Raw genomic sequence first — 23,777 nt, forward strand, 5'->3', positions numbered from 1 at the left:
TATTTAAGAAGTGGAATGCTTGTTATAATCGGTTGTTAATACAGCAGTAAAATACTTTCCATCCTTTTTTTAATGTTTTTCATTTTTATTTTGACATTAAATGTTTAAATACAACATACTTTCCCTTTTCTCAAGAATACAGTGTCACATAAAAATTCAAAAACATTATCATTTTTGGGTTATTTTTCTTTCTTTTTCAGTTTTTCCTTCAAAAGATTAAACCATTTGTAAATTCACTAATAAAGCGAATATATTTTCTTTTTTTTTAAAGGTAACAACATTATCTTACACTTATGTGAACAAATAAAAAAAATAAAAAAAAATAGTGAAATAGATTTATAGCCTGTGAAGCATAAGTTTATACAATAACCATATTGTGTGTGTGAATTAATTTCCTAATTTTATATGTTATTTTAGTTTTTGCATATATTTTTAAAAAGTGTTTCTCATCAACAACTTGCTAGAAAAATCTATATTTTTTGAGCATTAGGGATTTTATTTGCTATTATTTTACATTTATTACATAATATATTGTGTATTTTTGGGAGTAGCTTTTTCAGTGATTTGTGTTTATTTTGAAAAACTGCTTCTGATTATGACACTTAAAATCTGAATGCTCTCTTTAGAATATAATTTTTCTTTTGGCACGTACATAGGTTTTATTTTGCAACCTACTTTTCTTTGAGCAATTCTATTCAGATTTCTTTTCTTATTCTCTTTATTTACTTTTATTGACGTTTTGTGTAATTTCATACTTTCTTTATAAATTTTTTAATTTTAAAGATAAAAAAAACTATTTTAACACTTATTGTTTTTTTTTTGCCAACTACAGAATTTCTTTTTTATTATTATTATTATTTAATTTTTTAAACCAGAGTTCTTTTAATTATTTTATGCACTAAACCTGCAGTACTTTATTATTTTTGTATTGTTTAAAAATTTTGCTTATTTTATTTTTTTTAAATTTAAAATAAGGAATTTCAGGAAAACAATCATTAATCTCATAATATGCTGCATTTGCAAAGTGCATAACATAAGAAAAAGGCTTTCTTGTTAAATCGCTATTTTTATTAATAACATCAGGGGTTCGGAGACACATTTAATACTACGGCAACAATTATATACATTATCACACGATAAATGAAAAAACAAAAGCTCAGGAGTCATTCTTGAATTATTTAAACCTATACAACCCAGTTTTTACTCTGATATATTTTTGGATGATTTAACACAATAAATAAAATACAAATGGGTTTACACATATGAATTTCTCATTCTATGAAATTTTCATAAAATGTTTCAAATTTCTCTCTCTCCTTAAAAATGTCAATTAAAAAACTTTTTTTTTATTAAATTAAAAAAAAATGTTTCCATCCACGCACACCCAGAAAATTAAGAGCAAAGAGAATTTTTTGTTTACATTTTTTAAATACCATTCTCATCCCTAATATTAAGGGAAAGACTTTTTTTACAAAACCCAATTTTTAATAAATATATAGAAAAAGTAAATACATTACAATTTCCTAAGAAGTAAATAGGTGATATAATCAAGGTAACAACACTTCGTTTGCAGATTTTATCAAAACCATTTTTGGGGTAGAAATGTCTAAATTTATTTAAAAACTTATAGTCGACGGAATTTTTGAGTATTGTCGTTATTTTCTTTCTGTATTAAAATGGCAGCAAACTGGGAGCGCGTGGTCATTTATGTTATTGTTATATTATTTCGTTCAGGCAGGTTACTGAATTAATGGTGATGATTGGGAATCACTGAAGTCCAGTGCATAATACATGTCGGATGAGTCAAGCGCTGGAAATGGACGTGATTGGGCTAATGGTTCTTTGTCTTTCTCCATGCTGTAAAAACAGATAAAAATGTACATAAATTACCATTAACTTACTTGTGAAGTAAAGTATTTTTGACAAGCTGTGATTCCTAAGTTCTGTTAGAACAGAAGAAAATATGAATTTTATTTGAATGTCTCCTTGACTAGAGAGAGGTGTAAAATCCAATGTAAGCAATGTAAGTTACTTATGCTCGTAAATCCACGAAACAGATACTTTATAGCTCCTTTGAATGTCGAGATCGAATTACTCGTAAATGTACTCATCACCCTCTCTCTTAACATTGCGATTCCCTTGCACAGCTCCATACCCTTAGCTCTGCATTCTTCCCCTCAACAATTATTGGGACCATATATTTCCCGAGTTACCTTTTTCCCCCAGCAATTGAGCGCGAGGTCATCTGGATAGTACAGAAGTAATGCGAATCCATGTCTTCGAGCCAAAAGTAATGATATGCTGGCTGAACAGTTTCCAGATGAGATTTATTTTTTATATCTTACATTGCTAAAATTGGCTTATCGCCCGACCAATACCCGGACTTAAATCTCAAATCAAACTACTGACAATCGAAAATAAATTCTTTGATATTTATACAAATGGAAGATCTGCAATTCTCGGAGTGAAGGGCGATGGGAAGTTAGTGTTTTCCAAGTTATTCGAAGCGGTGGGAAAAGATTGTGGAAATTTGATGATGACTTGACAGCTGTGAGTTGGCTAGTAAAAAAAACCAGAGAGCATAAGATAAAAAGTGATGGTTCTTAAAAGATACCAGGGCATATTGGGCTCTTGTCTCGCTGACAATGAAACCAGATATGAAGATATGTCAAAAGGATTTGGCCAACAGGGTCTGTGACTTGTCGCTGTAATAGTTGGCTATAGTTGGTGTTTTCGGGAATGAGAAGGTCCAATTATTTATCAAAGAAGAAAGCTATTTCCTGCCATTCTTCCGGAAATACTGCCAGTTTGACTTTACATACTGTTGCAGTCCACTGGAAGGATGGACAGCAAGCACCTTTACACATGTACCTCCATCAAGGAGAATACAGAAAGAGGAGACTGTTGTCTAATGTACCAATAGATATTGTTCCGTTAAACGCAAAATGAGAATGATCCCACTTGCGGGTGTTAAATGGCACGCTTTCTTGTAAATTCTAAAAGTTCGAATGGATATTTAGACTCTCAATATTTTAATCTCAAATATACAGACTAGATTACATCCCAATAGTGGAGGATGATCAGATAGGACATTTTTACTCCTTGGTTCTGATTTAGCCTTGCCTGAGTTAATACCCCACTTCTTTTTCTAATTCCACTCTCTTATAACCATTTGATCAATAGGTCAACTATGACAAACACTTCAAAATTTGGAAGACAGAATTTTTATCAGTTAAACCATCTATAGGGACGGATGGGGATCTGAAACCAAAGAGAACCAAGAAAAAAAAAAATGTAGGTTTCTAATTAGTTGGGATAACGTGCAAACTCTTAAATCTTTAAAGAGGATTAAAGGATTAGTCAAAAGGCCCTAGAGTTCATGCAACAATAAAATAATATTTATAACTTCTTTTTGTTGCTGTAAATGACCCGGAAAAGATTTTTGAAATTAAAACAACAAAAATGTATTACCCATTCTTCTTGAGTACAGCATCAAATCTGCTGATATTATAGGGCAAAAGTGGAGAAGATTTGAAACAACAATGTTTGTAAGTCTCGTGCATCCTACAGTGGCAGATGATCACCTAAAAAAAAAAACAAGATTATATAGCCAAAAATCAAAATGAGACTTACTAAAGAATTCCGTGTAACATTAAATTAAAGAAATAAGATCCGAACTCACGGTGACAATGACAATTAATATAGCGCAAGCCAATGTTCCGGCCGCAACATACACGTTATGTAAATGATCCAGATGTATAGAAACTGGAGCTCTGGCCATATCCATCGACATTTGTAAATCCATAGGTTGATCATTTCCATCAACTTCAATTGTATCTGATGCACTTGGAATTACTTCAATTATAACTTCTTCTATTTAAAAAAAAGAAAAGAAAAAAAGAAAATACAATGCATAAATTAGTGTAAATAATGTGAGCTTTTACTGAAGCCATACAACGTACCATTGCAGATTTTCCCTGTAAATCCAGGTTTACATGCACAATAAAATGAATCAACACTACTCCAACAAGTCCCATCATTTCTACAAGGATTAGCGCTGCAAGCCTGAGAAATGATTAAAAAAAAAGTTAACAAACTGCCTGGAAAAGAAGCGACTGTTATAATTACACGACTTACCGCTCTAGTAGGTATGATACAATTTGCTCCCGTAAATCCTTTCGGGCACTCACACGAATAAGTGTTTCCTTTATCCAAACAGTAGTGGTGATGTGAGCAAGGATTAGGTGTACATAAATCTTTCTACAACAGAAAAAAAAAAATAGTAAATAAGTAAAATTAAAAAAATAAAATCTAATTTTGGTTTAATAGTAATGCTATGTGTTATTTATAAGTTACTGAGCAAACTTTTGTCTACAATTCGGTGACGAATTCATTAAAATCGGAACCATAAAAAGAGAGATGTAGAAGTTTGAAATTTGAACCATTTGCAAAACCTCCAAAATTTATCCTTGTATATCTCTATAACTATTATCACTTATACATTGCTATTTATACCAGTAATAGAGCTAACTTTCCTTTACTATTTTGTAAAGAACTCATTAAAATCGGTGCAATACAAAAGAATATACAGAGGTTTGTAATTTGAACGATGTGCCCAACCTCCAAAATTTAACCTCTTATATGTCAATAATTATTATCAGTAAAACATTTCTATTTATACCAGTTATAGAGCTAACGTTTCTCTACAATTCGGTAAAGAGGTCATTAAAATTGGAGTAACAGAAAGAGGGATATAGAGATTTGAAATTTGAACGATGTACAAAACCTCCAAAAATTTAACCTTCTATATCTCAGTACTTATTATCATTAAAACATTGCTATTTATTCAGTTATAAAGCTAACTTTTTCTGTACAATTGGATAAATAATTCATTACAATCAGTTCAATAGAAAGACTATTTTGGTGAAATCATTTTTTAAAAAAAGTTTATGAATTTTTTATGCTCATAATTTTTTGATTTTTTAAAACTTTTTTCTTTTTAAGCTGCAATTAATATTTTAATAGATAACTGTAAGGAACCATGGCATCGAATAAAAAGCATTCACCACCCGCGATCTAGAGTAAGCAACGCTCTTGTTAGATCGTTTCCTCTAGTCTTCTGTCTTTAAGTAGACTTATTAATCCTAATTAAAATATTGTGCATTAGTATAGATATTTGATGCTGCCATCTATGTTAATTTACTTCAGATTTCATCAATCAAGGTGAAAGATATCTACCTATAGAAATTAAAGTATGTTACAGACAAGCTTTTATGTTGTCAGTAAGCCGCAGTCTTATGGTTTCTTCAAGAGTGCTTATTTTATTTGAGGAACCACAGATTGCTATTATTTAATTTTATTATACTTTTTTACGCAGTTACGTTTTAAACTGTTGTCTCCTTTGATCAACGAAGATCTGGGAATTTTAACATAAACTAAAAGCTGAATGATTTTAACGGAAGATTATGCCTTTTTTGATATTGCCTCGACCAACATTTTAATATAAGAAATAACATCGAATAAATTCTTTAATTGTGCCCAGCAGAACCTACTAAATTTACAAAAACTGTAACTCTGCCTGCTTTTACCTGTGTTGCGCTTGTTATTTGGTCAAAGGGCTTTATTTAACCATGTAAATCTTAATTATTTTACCCATAGTACTAAATCCAAATAAAAATAAAATCAAACCTTTATCTGACATCTCTTGCCGGTATATCCTCGATCACAGCTACAAGAATAACTATCAATATGATCTGTACATGTGCCACCGTTTAGACAAGGATTCGAATCACATTCATTAAATTCATCTTGGCACTGACTACCTGTAAAACCTTAAAAAAAAAAATTATTAACTAGATTGTTAAGTCAATGTTAGAAGACACTAGGAAAACCTGTTACGTTTTATGGTAGTAATCAGTTTCTGGCTTTCGTTGATATTTAGATTGATGATATCACCACCTTTAGCAAGGTAAGGTTTTTAGAACGCCCGAAACCGGTTAATACACCGTAAATGAAAAAGTTATCAAGAAAAACAAATGTAGGAAAATATTCAGTTTAAAAATAAAACTTTTAACTGATGAAATACGAGAACTTAAAAAAGAGGGAGACGGTAAAGTTGTTTACCTGGCTGACAGAAACATTTATAACTGTCTCGCTGGTCAATACATATGCCATGTCTACATGGTGATGAGGCACAAGCATCTATGGAATTCTGACACTGTGGCCCTGTAAATCCAGGAGGACAAATGCATTTATATTGTTGTGCGGTTTCATTACTGGGTTTACACTTTCCACCATGGTGGCAAGGACCACTTTCACATGGGTTAGATGTATCTTCACATACTTTCCCAGTGAAACCTGTGTACAGAAGATGCATAATAATATATTGCGGCTAACCAGAAAATATCGAAGGCTGGATAGAAATATTACAGAAACTTTTAATTTTTTTAGTTTTGTAAAAATTTTATGACTATTTACAATAAAATTGCTTACCGTAAGGACAGAGACATTGGAATGTTGAACCTTCTTGTCCCTGAGATATATCAACACATATACCATTATTTTGACAGGGGCTGTGGAAACAGGCGTCTTTTTCTTCACAATGTGGTCCAATGTAACCCGGACAGCATTCACATTGGTAATCTTCCTACGATTGAAAAGTGATGTTTCAAAATTAAGAAAAAAAAACCAGGCATAGCAAAAACAAGAATAGTACTTCAATTTAATGTCCAATTTCTGTTAAATCATTATAATCTCATAAGATTATAAGAACTTATTTTCAATATTTTCAAGTACCTACAATTAATTACGACTAAAAGTGAAAAACGCCTACAATTACCTACGTTTGCTTACTACTACAATGTAGTTTTACCCTTGAATGAATTCATAACCTTTCACCTTTCCAATAAGTAAACAAACTACAGAGCACGTATTAGTTGTATCTTTATCCGCTAGATAGCACACAACGCTTCTTTTTGGAGGCTTAAATTTCATTTATTGGCGATAGATCGCGCAAGAATCAACTTATGTTTGAAGATAATCATAGATAACGAAATTGGCTTACCAAAGACGAGTTGGTGTAGCATACTCCTTTTCCAGAACAATCTTCATTTTCTCCACAGTTTTCTGATTTAACAGTCACTTTTAGCTTGATACAATGACCAGCCCATGAACCTGAGACCACTGAAATTTGATATACAATATTAAAACTGATATTTATTTTTTCATAATTGATAAGAAAACTAGAAAACCTTAATCATTAAAATATTTTTGACATAAAGCCAAAGGAAATTGGAATCAAAACTTTACTTATAAAAAAGCATCTTACATTATCTGATTTTTGTTTGTGAATGACATGTATACATGTAATGAAATAAAAAAATAAATTGTGGCAACCGAGAAGCTAAACAATGCCTCTTCGAATTTGTTAGTTCATTGCAATTTTGAAGTCCCTAAAAAATGCAGAAATATTCGGGTGAGCTCAGTAACTTCCGTTTTATGTTCAGAAAATCCTAGTGCTGAATTTGTAGTACGCATTTTGAGGTACAATTAACACTTGAAATTCATAAGGCTAAAATCTGTTGGAGGAAGTGAACTAGGCATGTTTTGATGCAAGGTTGGTTAACTTCTCACAATAATCACTACATTATCCAGCAGATACGTTCTGCTACAAAGACAAAGAAGGTAGTCCAATAGAATTGGATTTGGTTTGTCCACTATAAAAACTTATTTAAATGTGAATCTAACAGTACGCCTTGACATCAAGGTTTCTAGAAAATAGGTGGTTCTCAAACTTCACTATAACGGAAAGTGCGTTATTTTAAAAGGATCAATGAAGAAACTAGAAATGGTTAGAATCGTGCACTCGACTTTTCTGTTAATGATAAGTAATTTATTATTTTTCATCTAAAGCAAACGTTTTTTCCAACAAAGCTACATTTCCGAATATTCTTAAGATTTTTGTCTCTACTTAAACGAAAGATTAATGTTATTTTGGATTTTGAAAAGAATGCAAAATAATAGAGATACTAGTCTTGGTCCTAGCAATGATCTAAATTTAAATAATGAAGGGGAAGAAGTGAATTAACTAGAATTCTTATTTCTTGTACTCTACCAAAACATCACTTGAATATAGAAAGAATTTTTGGTGATGACTGATGAGTTTATAAAAGCTGCATGTGTCTTGATGTACAAAAGATAGGAAGTTAGGGTTCTAGAAGTACTGAACGTTAGAGACGTTTCCGAATGTTTTCTCTACTGAAAGAAATTTTTAAAGATATAAGTAGTTTCATTTCAACTAATTCTTAGACTGTGAAATCCGCTAAATGTTCTAGTTTCAAGAAGGTATTTAAATGGCTTATCCATCAATTTCAGCAAATTAATATTTTTAATTAAAAATCTATTAAATAAAAAAAAATTCAATTCAGTTAAAAAGCTGTAGGCCATTTTTCAGAGAAATATGAATGTTTCCCAAGTTGAATCCGATATTAGTTGATGCTACTCCGAGGGATTTCTCTACCACAACTATTCTAACTCAACTAATACAAACTAAATAAGGGGGAGTAACAATATGATAGCTTTTCTGAGACAAACATTTCGACATATTGTAATCCAAATATTGAATTTCGCCATTATTTCTAATAAAGAAGAGGGTAGATTTACTCCTTAAAGTATAGTATAACAAATTTTTTAAGCAACTCTGTCTTGTATAATATAAACATTAATTAATCTTTTTTTTTCTCGTTTGAATTGGAATAAATTAAAACATTTTAAAGGTGTAATAATCAGAGCAAATTATTAAGGAAAATGCTCTAATAATTTTCTGCTATTAACACTGTAATTTCCGTTATTAATTACACATTAATAACAAACAGATCTTTTGATAGGATCCAATCAAAAAATGATTCAGGTTTCTGTGATTTTTGATTTTTTTATATGTTCACATATAATAATATTTTATAATAAAATAATTTATCCAATCTTTAGATATTAATTACTTTAGAAAGATTTACTGGTAATCTTTATTGTGGCTTAGATTAAGTAGACAGATGATGGATGACTTTTTGATGATTTTTGAGGTAAATGGTTGAAAGTGAATAGTTGAAAGTCTTTTGAAGTTAGCCCTACTCTTCTGCTCATTTCTTCGCTATCTAATTCGCTCTTACCACTCCAACTGCACACTCTGAAAACATTGCAAAGTTGTTGGAACTTCATCCCAAGCCTAACCACAACGGCTTTATGGATCAATATCCCTCCGGCTTTGTCGGTATGCACTCTCACTCTGATAATATCGCTAACCTTTTCTCTTTGCATGACGCCAATTTGGTTTTAAGCGACTTTTCTTTTTTAATCATTTATCCTGCAAAGAGATGTATTGAAAGCTTGAAAAATTCAAATTTTAAATTTAAATAGTTACTTTTATACAAGTTAGGGTAGTGTCCTCTCCCTAACACAGTAGCCCTTTAGACTTTAAATTCTAACTCTATTCAGATGTGGATTCATTAGGTTATGATAAAATCTGAGAAATTATTGTTAAAATGCATTTCTCCTCCTGTATTTTATAAAACACGGTTTGTTAAAGATTAGAGGCTGCATCTCAACATATATTTTCCATTATTTTGACGTGAATACGTCTTTAAATTTGCTATCATATGTAGGCAATCCAAACACCTAATGATAACATAATCGGGGGATACAGTTTGGCATTATAGTTTCGAATCTATCGTCTACATCTAAAATTAAATTAGACCACTGGATCAAAGAATTCATTACGATAAGCGAGGACTGAGACGCATCGCGCGCGGTGGAGGGGGAAGCGCCGCCATTTTGAGATCATTTTGCTGCGAATCGAGATTTGCAAATGGTATAACTTTTGACTCGGAGAAGCTACGATGTTCGTTTAAGTTTTAATCGTCAGCTATCGTCACAATCTATGGATTGTATATAAAACATTAGTGTAAAATAGTGACAGTGAATATAATAAGGTGTTAGAATAAAAAAATATTATCAAAAATATATAATGTCGGCCTATACGCGTCGAAAAAGCCAAAACCAAATACAGAGATCGTAAACGGTTGGAAAGGGCTTTTCAAGTACAATCGAATGGTAAAAATAAAACACCATATGACCGAGTCAAGCTGTGCCGGGAACGTAAAAGAATGAATGCGGCCGAGCGGATCAACGACGGTGTCAGTACATCTGCAGCTGGGGCGGTTAAAATTATGCAAGTGGATGATGAAATCGCTTCTACATCGGTAACGGACTGTATAGGCATAGATTGTGTTCTATCGTTGATTATGAAGATACATTGGGCAGCAGCTAGGGCACGTTTCACTACGACGTTTGTCAACAATCCATTCGGACATAAGTGTGATGTGTGTGATCGTCTATGGTTTCTGCGCTCATTGAAGCTAACAAAAGAAAAACACTTACCGCTGCTTAATAATTTATTATTATTATTATTACTATTATATTATAAAAAATATAACCCGTTACGTAAACGTATTCACGTACAACACACGGCCGTGTCCATGACACAGCCACAGTTTTTTTTCCCCAGACAATAGAGCTCTTGCCAAGCATCAAAGCATCGTTTTCTCAAAGCACTTTCGTAGTCTCCAAGCTGTGCGTTGGAATATATTTTCTTGTCTGAACATGATGACTCATAGGACAACTTTATGGGAAATCTCTGCCTATTAACCTTTAAAGCAAACCTAAGCTCTTCTACTGTTTCATCTATTCATTGTTCTATGCAAATAACTCATATCTCTTAAAATCATGAAGTGTACCGGTTTTTCTGCTTAGTTTCACTAAGACTTCACATGGGGTCTGGGTATGAGCCTCATTATGCGAGGGGACAACTTCTGCTGCCATACAGTCTGGTGCTTCTAGTGCACAGATGTTCCTCCAGTAAATATACTCCCATTACTGGCAATTACCATAGTTTAGCGTAGCCAGGACCTAAAGCCTTGGGTTTTACCTCCAATCCAGTACACATCTGTTAAGTTAATCAAGTTCCTTCTTAAACAAGTACATTGGTAGAAAGGTTAGAGTCGTAGAGGAAGGTTTGCAACAATAAAACTTTCCTTATGGATTTCCAGGTGAAATTTATGAAGATATTACTATGATAGGATTTCCTGTTCTACTCTGGCTAGGAACAACATATTTATTATGAATAATGATGGGCTACATTCATTGCATTATTATACCTACTTTAATATGCTAATTCATTTACAAAATATGCAGACATAATGTGAAAGTTACAATCAATCCTTTAATTTAGTGGTTGAAGGGTATATGCATAAATGTATGTTCTGTACAGATATGATAGTTTGTACTTGGTAATATACTCGTACAATAACTATAGCTCGTGTACAATACAATGAAGTCCTATGTTGACTTTACTACATCCGACACAGTTTCTGTTTATAGCTTACATTCTAGAAACTTCGTGGCTTCGCTCTAAATACACTTGCATTGACTGTACTTTAATACTAACATAAATTATAATTAGAACAAATTTATATTATTAAGAAAGATGAACGCTAGTTTTAAAATATGTTACTCATCACATTAAAAAACACATTTTTTTTGGTTATATATGATTGGACCTGCAATGCAGGACAATATCAATGATTTCATCCGTTATGACCAATCGAAATTTTGTAATTCAATTAAAATAAAGTTATTACTTACGTAAACTCCTATTGAGCAAAAGTAATCACTTTAAAGCACTGGGAAATTATTAAAATTATTTTATAGACACTGTTCTGGTAATCCACTTCCAGATCAAAGCCACACTTTTTTAAGATTCTTGAAAAATAATCCAGAGTCCCCAGAGTCAAAGATGAGAGTTTTTATTCTCCAAATTACCAGCTTCTTTGCCCTTCACCCTGTCAGTAGTGTAGTAGCGTTTCTACACCTTTCTTTACGGGATCTCGAAAAAAACTGTAATCTCGAACAAGACACCAGTTATTCCTGCTTTTAGATAAGATTAAATGGCTTAACTCTTATACATCTGTATTAGAAACATCTGTTGTCTCCATTCTAAACTCAATCCTCTAATCGAATATTGGATTCTAAGTTTAGGTTAGATTATAGTTAAGATTCGATTAGATTAGTATTGGCCAATCAACCTATGCCACTGCTACAGGGACTCTTGTCGTGTCCCTTTCTACTTTAAGCACTCTTTCTATTAGATAAGACTTAAGTGGTTTTAGAGGGACTTATACAACCAATGCCTATGAAGAGATTGCTACTTAAGAAATTATTTAAAATTACATTAGGATTTAGAATGAATAACCTTCTCTAATAATGGCAGAAACACAAATGTATTACAACTGGCCCTATCTATAACAAGTTTTCTGCAAAATTATACCTCGGATTGGCGTCTATATTCCGGCTCCTCTAGTTCAGCCTAGGAACTGTTCAAGATCTCACAGAGTCATAATCTTAAAGTAATTTTCTAAATAATAATAATTTATAAAACAAAATAAAATACAAATCAATTTATGAAAATGAATTGCCTTCGACTTCAGAACGTCAAGTAAGGTCTTTATAATATTACTAATATTTATATCTTAAGAAGATCAGGTGGCCTAAATTATTTTGATGAAATATTTTACTTCTCAAACCAAACCTCCCACGAAGATTAAAATTCTGGATGCGGCTTTGTTCCAGCTAATGTTCCGCGTAACGCCGCATAACTCGTAATAGTATTTAATTTTTGTCCTAAAGTTTGGAAAAGAAAAAGAACAAATTGCTTGGAACTGAAAAGCAATTCTGAAGGGAGTGAAATTCACGAATATTTGTGAAATGGATATTGGCGACTCGCCATATGCTGCGGACTTGGAACTCCGTTGATATCCTGCTTTACTAAAGAAAAACTACTTTGCTCACAAGCTTGAAGATGAAGCAGAAGAAAAAGGAAATCTGTTGAAAAACAATAGAAGAATGAAAAATTTAATTCAGAAAGTTAGGGAGTGATTATTTAATATGGGAACTAAAGTGATGCAGCTAGAAGGAGTGATAATTTGTGCGGTGGAGGGATCTGACCCTAGTTGTTTACCTAATGTAAACAGTGGTGGCACTAGCAATGTAATGGACTCTTGGGCGTTGGCACATGGTATTGGATTCCGCGCCAGACCACAAACTGTAGCTAAACTGTCCTCACTCACTACCCAGCAGGCAATCCAGCCAATGGTTCTGTTCACATGAACACTCGCACAACTATCTAGACAATTCTCTACAATACCACCACTCCTTTGTCCGTACAAGAGTTTCCTGTTGATCATAGTCATCTCAGACCGGAAGGTTAGAGTTTCTAGTTTTCGGTTTTAGCTTCAGCTCACACCTTCACATTAACTCAGCCAAAGTAAATTGTTTCTATTACTCCACCCACAGCTAGCAGATGCTAACGCTCCAACCGCATGCATATAAACTATATTAAACGTTTACCATTTGGCTGGTAACGAGGGTCTTTTCTTTACGTTTTCATATTATTAAAACAAGAAATAGGCCAATCATTTGTTTATCCAATATTTAAACTAAATGGAATACAAATATTTAATTAAGTATTTGAAATAATTAGACAAGATAGCCTGTTTAAACGAGACGAACAATATACTGGGTAGCAAAATAAAAACAAAAAATCTGGGGACTTTCAGGAGACCTATGCAGCATAACAGTCTTCTATTGATACCTCGATGAAGTATGTTGTTTGGTAGAGCCGTGTTTTTAATTTCATTTAACTTGCAGCAAAAAATATGTAGGGGAAATTAATTTTGTAGTCTGCACCCTCCTAGCAGCTTGTTTAAGAAAATTATACTGAAATTTAGTAGAGATTTTCCTACATTCAATACGCCGAAAAATGACTTGAAATGCCATTAGGTTTATTCCTAGAATCGTTACAATGTTCTAACAGAAGGAATCGATATCACCTACTCGGAGAAGCTACATTATAGATAAAAATAACAACAAATAGTTCCCTCCAAATTCACAATTTGGATAGATTAAGGTATAAATCTAATCTCCTCGGCGATAAAAATATTTTTGTTATTAAAATATCCAACTTAAAATCGGATGATTTTAATAAATTTCAATTGAATTAGTTAAATTTCTACAGATTTTTGTTGTCAATTAAAAATACCAAATTCAAGAACTAATAGATTTGGTACAAACGGTTATTCTAATCATTAACTCTTTCATCTATGATTGAATTTGTTCCAATTAATTGATGCTGGAAGGGAATGAGAAATGTAGACCAAAAAAAGAATAAAGAAAACTTTTAGAAGGGCTTAAGCGTCTAAGAAAAGACCATTTTTAGAGCTGGTGAATTTAGTTAAGTTAGACAGAGGAGTATAAGGTTTGTTGGAATATGAGATCTTTTTTATATATCTTAATGTCATCAGACTAAATGAAGATTTATATGCTTATAATGTTGATGTACTATTTGGCACTAACAATTCAAGCGTAATGAGCACCTTTCTGGGAATGAAATCCACAAGGTAGGAATATTTACTCTGTTCAAGGAGTAGGAAACAGAATAATGAAGAGTGACAATGGCAAGATGAACTACGGAACCATTCTGGATTTGTTACATCTTCAGATGTGGAAAACAGAAAACAAACAACGTTCCTTTTCATTTTTAAAAATTTCAGAGTCCTTTATTAGATGAAAAGTTGAAGTTGATTATGCCGAGTAGATTCACTAAATCTAATACAGAAATTTAATTACAAACTTGAATAAACTGGGGTTTGCTTTCTTTTTGTGTTGATTTAGAGAATTACTATAGTCCAATTAAATTTATAATTAAAAATTAGATTCATTTAAGATAACGTCAGTCCATGTAAACAAGGAATTATTCATTCACACCGAGCAGTTATTTGAAGTCACTAATGAACTTTTTTTTCTTATACAATAACAACGAATATAAATTATATGAACACTGTGGCAAATTTAATGTAATAACAATTAAGAATGAAGACTGAAACAATTCAATAACGGATGATCGTTATCTTGCGAGTAACGATGCCAAATAGAATGCACTTGACTTTATCGATGCACTTGTATCTCGTAATTAAATGTACGCATAACTGTAAAGTCATTATTGTGTTTATTTTTCGTTGCGGTTCCGTTCTGTTAATTTTATTAATTAGAAAATTATTATGTATTTAATGAATTATTTATCTGAACTGTTTATTTAAATTAGTTACATTTTGATAAGGCAACCATTATATACTCTTTCATTGTGCGATTCTAGTTCTAAGTCCAATGTGCGCATCGAACTGTTAGTGTATTGTATTCTGTTTTTGAGAACCTAACTTCAAGTAGTTTATTTTCCAAAACAATACAAAATCAGTTGAAACTTTTTGAATGAAAAAGTAAAAGTTAAAAATGATTCCCACGTGGAAATGCCATGATCAAAACCAGCTACTTTGTTCCTTATTGCTCGTGTACAGTGATTGACAAGTTGTCTATTCGAAAGCACACTGTCCGGAGGATGGCACTCCACTGAAAAAGGCTCTGGGCGCCAATAATTTCAGATGTAAAGCGCCTTAAAATAATATAAATAAATAAATGCGCAGTAATAATGGGGAGAGCTATATCATAACATTGAATTTTCTTCAGATTTTCTGCGTTAGAATATTATTTACCAGACATAGTCACACCTACACATAGCTCTTACAAGCACAACAAAAACAATTAAAAAATAAAAATAAACTGCTATTTACCACGGATATTTTAATTTCATTTTGAAATTGACAAGACCTATAGCTTATAGAAAGAGTAAAAGAATGCTAGTCTCAGATTTTTACAGTTTTAAAAGCAATTTGCAGGTTGTAGGTGGTTCAATCATTGGGTAAAATAAATTCAATGAATAATCACTCACCCAATAACATGTTTACTCCTTCCGTGAGATCCTTATCATAGAAAGTAAGAAGTATATTTCCATCAAACATAACCGGTGTCATATCTAATTGTACTCCGTCTGAAATGTCACAAGATGTTGGGCCAGGTCTAGTTACCGAATATACAGCCAACTGTACTAAAGGCTTTTGTTTTGGTAACGCTGTTGATGATAATTGCTGATGAACTGCCGGCGTGGTTGAAGCTGAGGTGGGACTCAGACTTTCCTGTGGCAGGGAGGTCTCACTGTTAGCAGTTGTGGAGGTTACGGCCAATGTGGCTAAGGAGTGGGGTCGGCCAGTTGTAGTTGGATTCGCTGTCTTAATACTCTCGTTCATGTAGACCAGCAGCACATCGCCACACTGTATGTCGATTGATGATTCCAATGCAACTCCCTCTGGAGGACAATTTTCTTGGTCATTTGTAAAGCAACCGGAAATTTTCTCCTGAAACAGATAAACATTTAAAACGTTTTAAAACATTCATTCAGATTATTAAATGCAAGAATATGTTACTTTCTATTTGACTGGGAGCGGATGAGCGCAGGACCAAGGACATGTTGCAGTAGCTAAGTGAAGGTCTGTCAAGTTTGCAATGTGCAGCCATTGGCGTGAGCTAGCGTTACCTAACGTCAAATAATTTTAAATAGCAACAAACACTGCAGAGCTGTATGAATTGCATAAGATGCTACTTTTAAGCATTATTCATTAATAATCTGAAGTAAAATTTATACGAGTGGGGGTTGAAATCTTTTGTCTTGGTACCCAAACCATTGTCGTCCACTGGTGAAAAAAAAACTGATGGATGCGAGAGTCTTTGTTTGAGTGAAGACGATTCACTTCGATTAGTCTGTGTTAATTTTTTCTTTTTTTTTGGCGCATCAACAGCTGAGGTCATTAGCGCCCGGAGCTTTTTCCAGTGCACTGCCGGCCTCCGGACAGTGTTCTCTCGTTACAGACAACACTGTCCATCACCGGACAGTGAGCTGTAAGAAGCTCCTAGGAAGAGAAAATCTAAGGGTCAGCAGCTGGATTCGAACCCGGGACCTCCGCGTGGGAGTCCAGTACGCTAACCGCATAGCTAATCCCTTCCCTGTCTGTGTTAATATTTTTTTTTTTATAACGTACGCGTTTTTAATCCAAGCATGTTTATTGCAAATGTACAAATTGTTCAAATAATCAAATGTGAATTAAGACTGTACAGGTCAGAGCGAATCAATATGGCTACAATCTCAATCACTTAGGGCTATAAATTTAATTTACTTTTGATTACTTGGTAATCTGTTCGTACAATGAATTTATTTAACTCATGTAAATGGATTTTAATGATATACTCTAATATACTGGTGAACAGTGTATGTATGGTCACATCCTAGACTGTTTTCTCAATTATATTCTTTGTTTTTGATTTGTTCTGTTTGATTTTTTTTATGTGCTTTTCGTCCCTTTTTTCCATATCTTAGCTACTACTTATATTGTATTTTGTAATATTATTCCAATACTAAAAGATATCGTGTAGCGATTTCCTGAATGTGGTTTTACTCCTGTCAGAGTATTTGCGGATCTCTTTCTACCATCGTCAAGATTCATTCGAAACATACTGATTCCTGTCTCAAAAAAAGAGAAAGAAATCGCCATTAACTTTTTGGGCAGATTATTATTTTAGATTTTGAGAAGAGAAGAAATGACCACTTTCATTTTAATTTGAGAAAATATTGTTTTAATAAGAGTAGCTGTGTGAAAATAGATGCGTAAAGAATTGGATTTGTTAAGGGAAGTTGATGATGACTTTGAAGAGCATTTGAAGGGTAGAAGACTGGAGGAAGTGGAAGTTGTGCTAATAATGATGGTCTTTTAGGGTGTCACCACTTTAAAATCAAACAACAATTCAAAATGTAAATCTCTCGTTGTAACCAATTAAAACAAAAATAATTGAAAAAAAAAATTGTACCAATCATTTCTTCTTGTGAACCCTTATCAAACTTTCCTACCGGACAGTTTTAATTAACTTTCAAATCATTTGTGTCAAATCAGAACCAGTGAAGAAGTACACATCTCAAACTTCTGACCTAATGTAATCGAAACAAATAAAGAACATAATGTAATAAATACACGTAAATCTATAACTTTTACTTCAATTAATTTTACTAAAATTATTCTAATTATTTTCCAATTTGTCCTTTTTTGGGGGGATTTTCATTTTTCTTGTCTGGTTATACTATAATGGATCAACAACAATTAGGTCATTAGTTTCCATAAGTCCCTGAAGAAGTGCACCAATAGTACTCTAATCGTAGAGCTTCAATAACACAAAAAAATATATAAAGAAATCTTTCCCCTTGTAATTTAAGGCCTATCAAATTATGAACCTGATTATAAGTTTATAAAAAACTTATAAGAGCAATTATCTTGCACCTCCCTACTAAGAAGCGCACCTTAAGGTTTTGTGTGTTGGCAGTTTATTGCATGTCATTCTACATAATTTAATGTAGCAATTATAACAAGATTTCAAGAGTCCACATGTTCTTAATGATCAGTAAATTGTCTGGTCATCTGCTTATTATTTACAAAATTAAAGAGAATACTTACTTTAGTTTAAATTAAAAGTATACACTGTTTAATTTTATTCGATTTAATTTATACACGTTGGAAAAAAATCATCAAACTTGCTCTAATTATGTATATCAGCAATACACACTAAATATAAAGTGAATTTAAGATTAACTTACTTGGACTAATGTAAAAATGAAAGCACTCTTAATTAAAGGACAATAATTAAACGACTTTTCTCAATTATAATTTACTCGCTTTTACTTTAATACAAAAAATAAAAAAAAAATTAATGAAATAAAATGCCAAGGAGATTTTATGAGATTTTTTCCAAGTTTAATGTTAGAAAAGTCATGGCAACAAAATGAGAAAAATAAAAATTGCTAAAAATTATGGAAGAGGCAACATTTGGCTGCGTCCTGCTTCTTCTGGCTCAAACGTTTGATACTCGACGCACGCACCACTTCTATTTCCTTCGTGAGAATCTGTATTCTGCCGACTCACCTCTGGCTTTTTCTACTTCTTAGTCGCTATTTTCAAGCAATAACAAATAAATACTGCTACCACGTTTATTTCTAGAGAGAGAGAGAGAGAGAGTGAGAGAGAGAAATAATGCAACCAACCATTTTTTGTTTCAGATAAGTGGTACACCTGTGATGAAGTGGTAACTCCCCTGGCTCGCTAAGTTTTACAATTCACTTTACAAGTTAATCAACTTTTCTTACTTAAGGAGATAAGCGAAATGAATATATGTTAGGGGGAAATATGTAGACAAAGATAAGTGATGAAGGTACCGCGTCTTATGCTGAAGGATGATGGCGTATGAATGTTCAAGAAGGCGCTTAATTACGATGACCGCTTTGGTGACATTGGGGTCATCTGTTCAGACGATTACTAATATTTTGCCACATTCATTTATAGAACTAATATTGGCCATAATATTAAGTGAACGAGAAAGAAAAAGTAGAAATCTTGAAGAACTGGAAACCATTTCGACGTTCTTCCTTTCTATTTTACTTTTCTTTTTCCAAATGAAGGCTACTCTTTATGTTTATTTTAGCCCTAGCCATAATATTAAGTGAACGACGAAGAAAAAGTAGAAATCTAGTCGAACTAGAAGCCAATTCAGTGTTTTTCTCTTGTAGTTTACTTTACTTTTTCCAAATGAAGGCTACCCTTAATGTTAATTGTAGCCCTAGCCATAATATTAAGTGAACGAGAAAGAAAAAGTAGAAATCTAGACCAACTGGAAGAATATTTTTTATTCACTTTTAATTGTAATCAAGGGCAATCAAATTAATTAAAAATGTATTTGACTTCCTGGATTAAACTTGCTTTCATTTTCTTGTTTTTATTGGTTAAATTCTAGATTTTTATTTGATGTTCTTCCTGTTTAATTCCTTAAAGTCTATTTAAATTATTTCGTGATTTAAGGAGGAAGAAGGAAAATGCGTTCGCAGCAAACTTGAAGAAGTTCTGATTAATATTAACTTGACGACATTGTTATTTTGTTACAAATTTATTAATTTCAAAAGGTTTTCCAACTTTAATGTGTTTTTTTAATTTAAAATTTCTTTCTTCCAAACTTTACGACACACTGAAACTGAGATTTGTGGCTGTTCCTTATTTGCAATATCGATAGTGAAATGTTTTCTATAATTTTTTATCTTTTTACAATAACAAAACTGAATTACAGTTTATCAATACTGCCCTAAACCTTATTATGAAAAGATTTATCAATTGGAACTTAATGTGATTTTCTATTCTAGAGTTACTAAATGGTACAAACATTCAAGTAATCCTGTTTGTAAAAACCTTTATTCACGGAGACTCGACACTTGTATTTCCATTGAAAAATCCAAATCGGCATAGTGAAATACTTCTTTTTATGGAATGGATAAGGAAATTTTGTCAAGAATGTCACGAGAAACTGAAGAAAATAAACAAAAAAATCGGTGCGATTGCCTTTGTAGTCAATAAATCTTGAACAAGTAATTTATAGTTTGCTCTTTTTATGAAAACAACAATATTTTAGATCAATAACACAATAATAATAAACAAGAAAAGCTCTCTCATTTTTCAATAATTTTTCTCTGGAACAAAGAATAGGAGAAAATATGGAACAATACTTTTCCATTCATTTTTCACTCGTACTAAAATCATCTTGAATCCAAAGCAATATCAAAGCAATAACTTGAAGATATTTTCAGTCAGTGTATCGGGCCGGAAATCTTATAGCGTAGAGTTTTTCATGAAATGAAAAATAATAAAAAATGTATGAAGGAAGCGCGGGGATTACGTTTGGAAGTGGGAAAGCGTGGATAAGTGCTCGCCTTTCCCGCTGCCTTATTTTCATATTTTCCTTTCCACTTTCTTCCACACTGCTTCAACGATGAGCATTAAGAGAAAGATTATTCCCATTTCTTTATGATTTATTTTGTCAATTTTATTTTTTTCATAATGTTTATATTCTTTCCTTCTACTTGAAGTGGAAATTCTATGAGATTTCTCTGCTTAAACTCTACCTGCGGGTAGTTTAATGACCCACACAACGCTCATCTTTTCATTTATTTGCTGGCTGCGGTTCTAAGTTAAATGTTACTATCTTCAATGGTTTGACCGGATTAAAGTTTAAAAACAGAGCTTCTCAAGCTGTGTTCCACGGTACATTGTTGTAAATCCGCCTCTCATTTTCCAAAAGAAAAATTTTAATACCAACAATAAAATTCAAATAGTTCAAATATAGTTAAATTATCTTGTTATTCAAAGACGTCAAAAGGAAATAAATACTAAGAGGTTGTGAAAGAAGTATCGGTCATCTACCTGACTTCAGGTTTAACTTATAGGTAACATTAGAATAAAATATTGTAAAGTTTTTCTTGTCCTTTTACTAAGAAAGAACTTTATTTACACAACTAATGCCTGCCACTAGTTATTAAATAATATGTGGGTTTGATTAAATAATAAAACTCGCTAAAGTTGTAAGTAATAACCTGATTTATTACACATTAACATTAACTAACATGAACATTTACTAGTAACTAACGCTATTCATTACAGTCACCATTTACAACAGTCACAACAGTTTACTGTTACTTACTCACTACGTAACGCCACAAAACTGTTCCCCGCACTGCACCGAATTGCACTAGTCTCTGCTACACAAACAGAGCTCTACTCACTAACTGACTAACCGCCTGACTAGCTACCACTGAAGCACTCCGCAACACTGACTCTCTCAAACTGTCACTTCCAAAGTGTCTCTCCAAACTAACGTCTCTCCAAGACTCACTCAAAACTAACTGATTAAAACTGATTAACAGCTCATTAAGAACTCCTTAAAAACTGACTTCTCCAGCTGTGTCTGCCTCCTTTTAACTGCGTGCCTTCCTCCAACTGGGACTGCCCTCCTCCAACTCTCTGAGCATAAGTTTCCACGCCCTCCTGACGTTCATTGGCTGGAGAAAACATACTGCCACCACCTCAGCTGGGGCCGCCCTCCTCCTACTCTCTGTCTCGCTCCTACCTGTCAATCACTGGCTGGGAAAACACATATGCCACCACCCCAACTGAGGCCTTTCTCTTAGCTGGCTTTTACACAGGTCACTAACTCCTTGAACAATCTAGCCCTTTCCTTTTTAGTTCAGGTAGAGACCGGCCCTTTTGTCTACACAGTGGTGGCCTGATACCGACTTTGGTCGCTTAACCCCTAGAACAATCTAGGCCTTTCTTCTCTGCCACAGATAGATACCGCCCTTTTGTTTATGCAGTGGCGGCCTGTTACTGACTTTGATCGCTCAACCCCTAGAACAATCTAGGCCTTTCTTCTCTGCCCAGGTCAACTTCGTTACAATATTCTTCCTAGCAAGACTGCAAGTTATGTTTAACGTTTCATATTCAATAAAATCAAAGGAGGAATCATGTTTCTTAGCATTTCTGTTAAAAGTGCATAAGATGTAGTCGGTTTATATTTCGAAACATTTGAAAAGTGACCTTCATGACAAACATGAAAAATATTGTTCTGTGATTAATTTAAACAAAACAAAAATTTTGCACTACAATTAGAATTTCGACATAAGTCAATACTAAATTAGAAATCGCGAAAATTAGAAAACTAATACGAAAATTAGCAGGAGATGAGAGTAGCGTTCATGCCAGTCAAAAATATTTTGAGAAACATCAAGCACATGTTTTTTATTATTAAATTTTCATTGTGTTTATTACAAATAGGTATACATTTTTTTTTATACGACAATTTAAATATAGTAATAATAATAAAATAATACTATTTGATTTCATGCAATTGTAACGATGGTGCTTTTCTTCGTAAATTACTCACTACTTCAACATATTCTTTAAGTATTTGTTACACTAGAAGAACATCAAGTAAAACATGGTCTGCAATTCTTAAAAGAGTGATAACCACTGACTTATTGTCCTAATGAATGTGGTTAGTATAAAACATTAGAAAAGACAACAATGAGGTAACATCCGGTTTAAATCATTCCTAACTGAACAGGATTTTGTAATTGAAACTTCCGCTCTGCCGTCTTTCTTAAAACTAAAAATTTTATTTATTTATTGAATTCCCAATAGTAAGTATAACCGGACATTAGAAATTTCCGGATCATTGAGCAAAAGTGGCCAACCTGTATCCACTCTAATAAGCAATTCAAAGCTTTCATTCTTTTCATAGAAGTGGTTTTGTTCTTACTTCAATAGACTGTAGTTCGACAAAACGAAAAATGATATTTAATTTATTTTTAACTTATCGTACCTCATACGAGGGTCGTTTGAAAAGTCCGTGCAAAGTCAGAGAGATAGCACTACTGGCGCGTATCGAGGTTATGTTTAGTTAGTAGCATCTCTTGGAAGAACACACACCAAGTTTCAGCCAGATCGGTCTATTTCTTTGTGTTTGGCATTCGTTTGAATCGAGGAAGTCGAGTGATTTTCAAAAAATGGACGAAAAAGAATTTCGTGTGTTGATTAAACACTACTTTATGAAAGGCAAAACGCCTCAGGAGACTAAAGAGAAGCTTAATAAACATTATGGTGACTCTGCACCTTTGATTAGAACAGTTTATAAGTGGTTTCAAAATTTTCGGAGTGGCCATATGGGCACAAGTGACGCTGAACGTTCTGGACGCCCTGTTGAGGTTACTACTCCAGAAATCATTGATAAAATCCATGATATGGTGATGGATGACAGAAGAGTGAAGGTGCGTGAGATTGCTAGTGCTGTGGGCATCTCGAATGAACGGGTACATAATATTTTGCATCAACATTTGGACATGACAAAGCTATCCGCAAGATGGGTGC

At 33.0% G+C, this 23,777-nt stretch overlaps 1 protein-coding gene and 1 long non-coding RNA gene across 5 annotated transcripts in view; both read right to left on the reverse strand.

Annotated features, from left to right (window-relative positions):
* Positions 1 to 52: 52 nt before the first annotated feature.
* The window catches only part of LOC141458708 (uncharacterized), a 200,116-nt gene continuing 176,391 nt past the window's right edge, over positions 53 to 23,777 (reverse strand). The window contains exons 1-11 of one of the 4 annotated variants that reach the window (XM_074137044.1): positions 17,857 to 17,971; positions 15,890 to 16,352; positions 7,064 to 7,182; positions 6,493 to 6,646; positions 6,124 to 6,357; positions 5,689 to 5,831; positions 4,138 to 4,260; positions 3,963 to 4,065; positions 3,683 to 3,873; positions 3,472 to 3,584; positions 53 to 1,857 (exon numbers count right to left, since the gene is read on the reverse strand). In XM_074137044.1, coding sequence (XP_073993145.1) covers positions 1,740 to 1,857; positions 3,472 to 3,584; positions 3,683 to 3,873; positions 3,963 to 4,065; positions 4,138 to 4,260; positions 5,689 to 5,831; positions 6,124 to 6,357; positions 6,493 to 6,646; positions 7,064 to 7,182; positions 15,890 to 16,244 — 1,653 coding nt within the window. In that variant the 5' untranslated portion in view covers positions 16,245 to 16,352; positions 17,857 to 17,971 and the 3' untranslated portion in view covers positions 53 to 1,739. Of the gene's footprint in view, positions 1,858 to 3,471; positions 3,585 to 3,682; positions 3,874 to 3,962; positions 4,066 to 4,137; positions 4,261 to 5,688; positions 5,832 to 6,123; positions 6,358 to 6,492; positions 6,647 to 7,063; positions 7,183 to 9,164; positions 9,328 to 15,889; positions 16,353 to 17,856; positions 17,972 to 23,777 lie in introns of those variants that run through there. The other 3 variants (XM_074137041.1, XM_074137045.1, XM_074137043.1) reach the window with 3 other exon arrangements.
* Positions 17,856 to 18,773, reverse strand: LOC141458715 (uncharacterized). The gene is made up of 2 exons (XR_012461120.1): positions 18,635 to 18,773; positions 17,856 to 17,974 (listed from the first exon to the last, which is right to left on the reverse strand). It is a non-coding gene; the product is annotated as an uncharacterized lncRNA (long non-coding RNA).

The sequence above is a fragment of the Rhodnius prolixus genome, unplaced genomic scaffold (assembly GCF_049639745.1).
Source record: "Rhodnius prolixus isolate KJV_2025 unplaced genomic scaffold, Rpr scaffold_5, whole genome shotgun sequence".
Lineage (NCBI taxonomy): Eukaryota > Metazoa > Arthropoda > Insecta > Hemiptera > Reduviidae > Rhodnius > Rhodnius prolixus.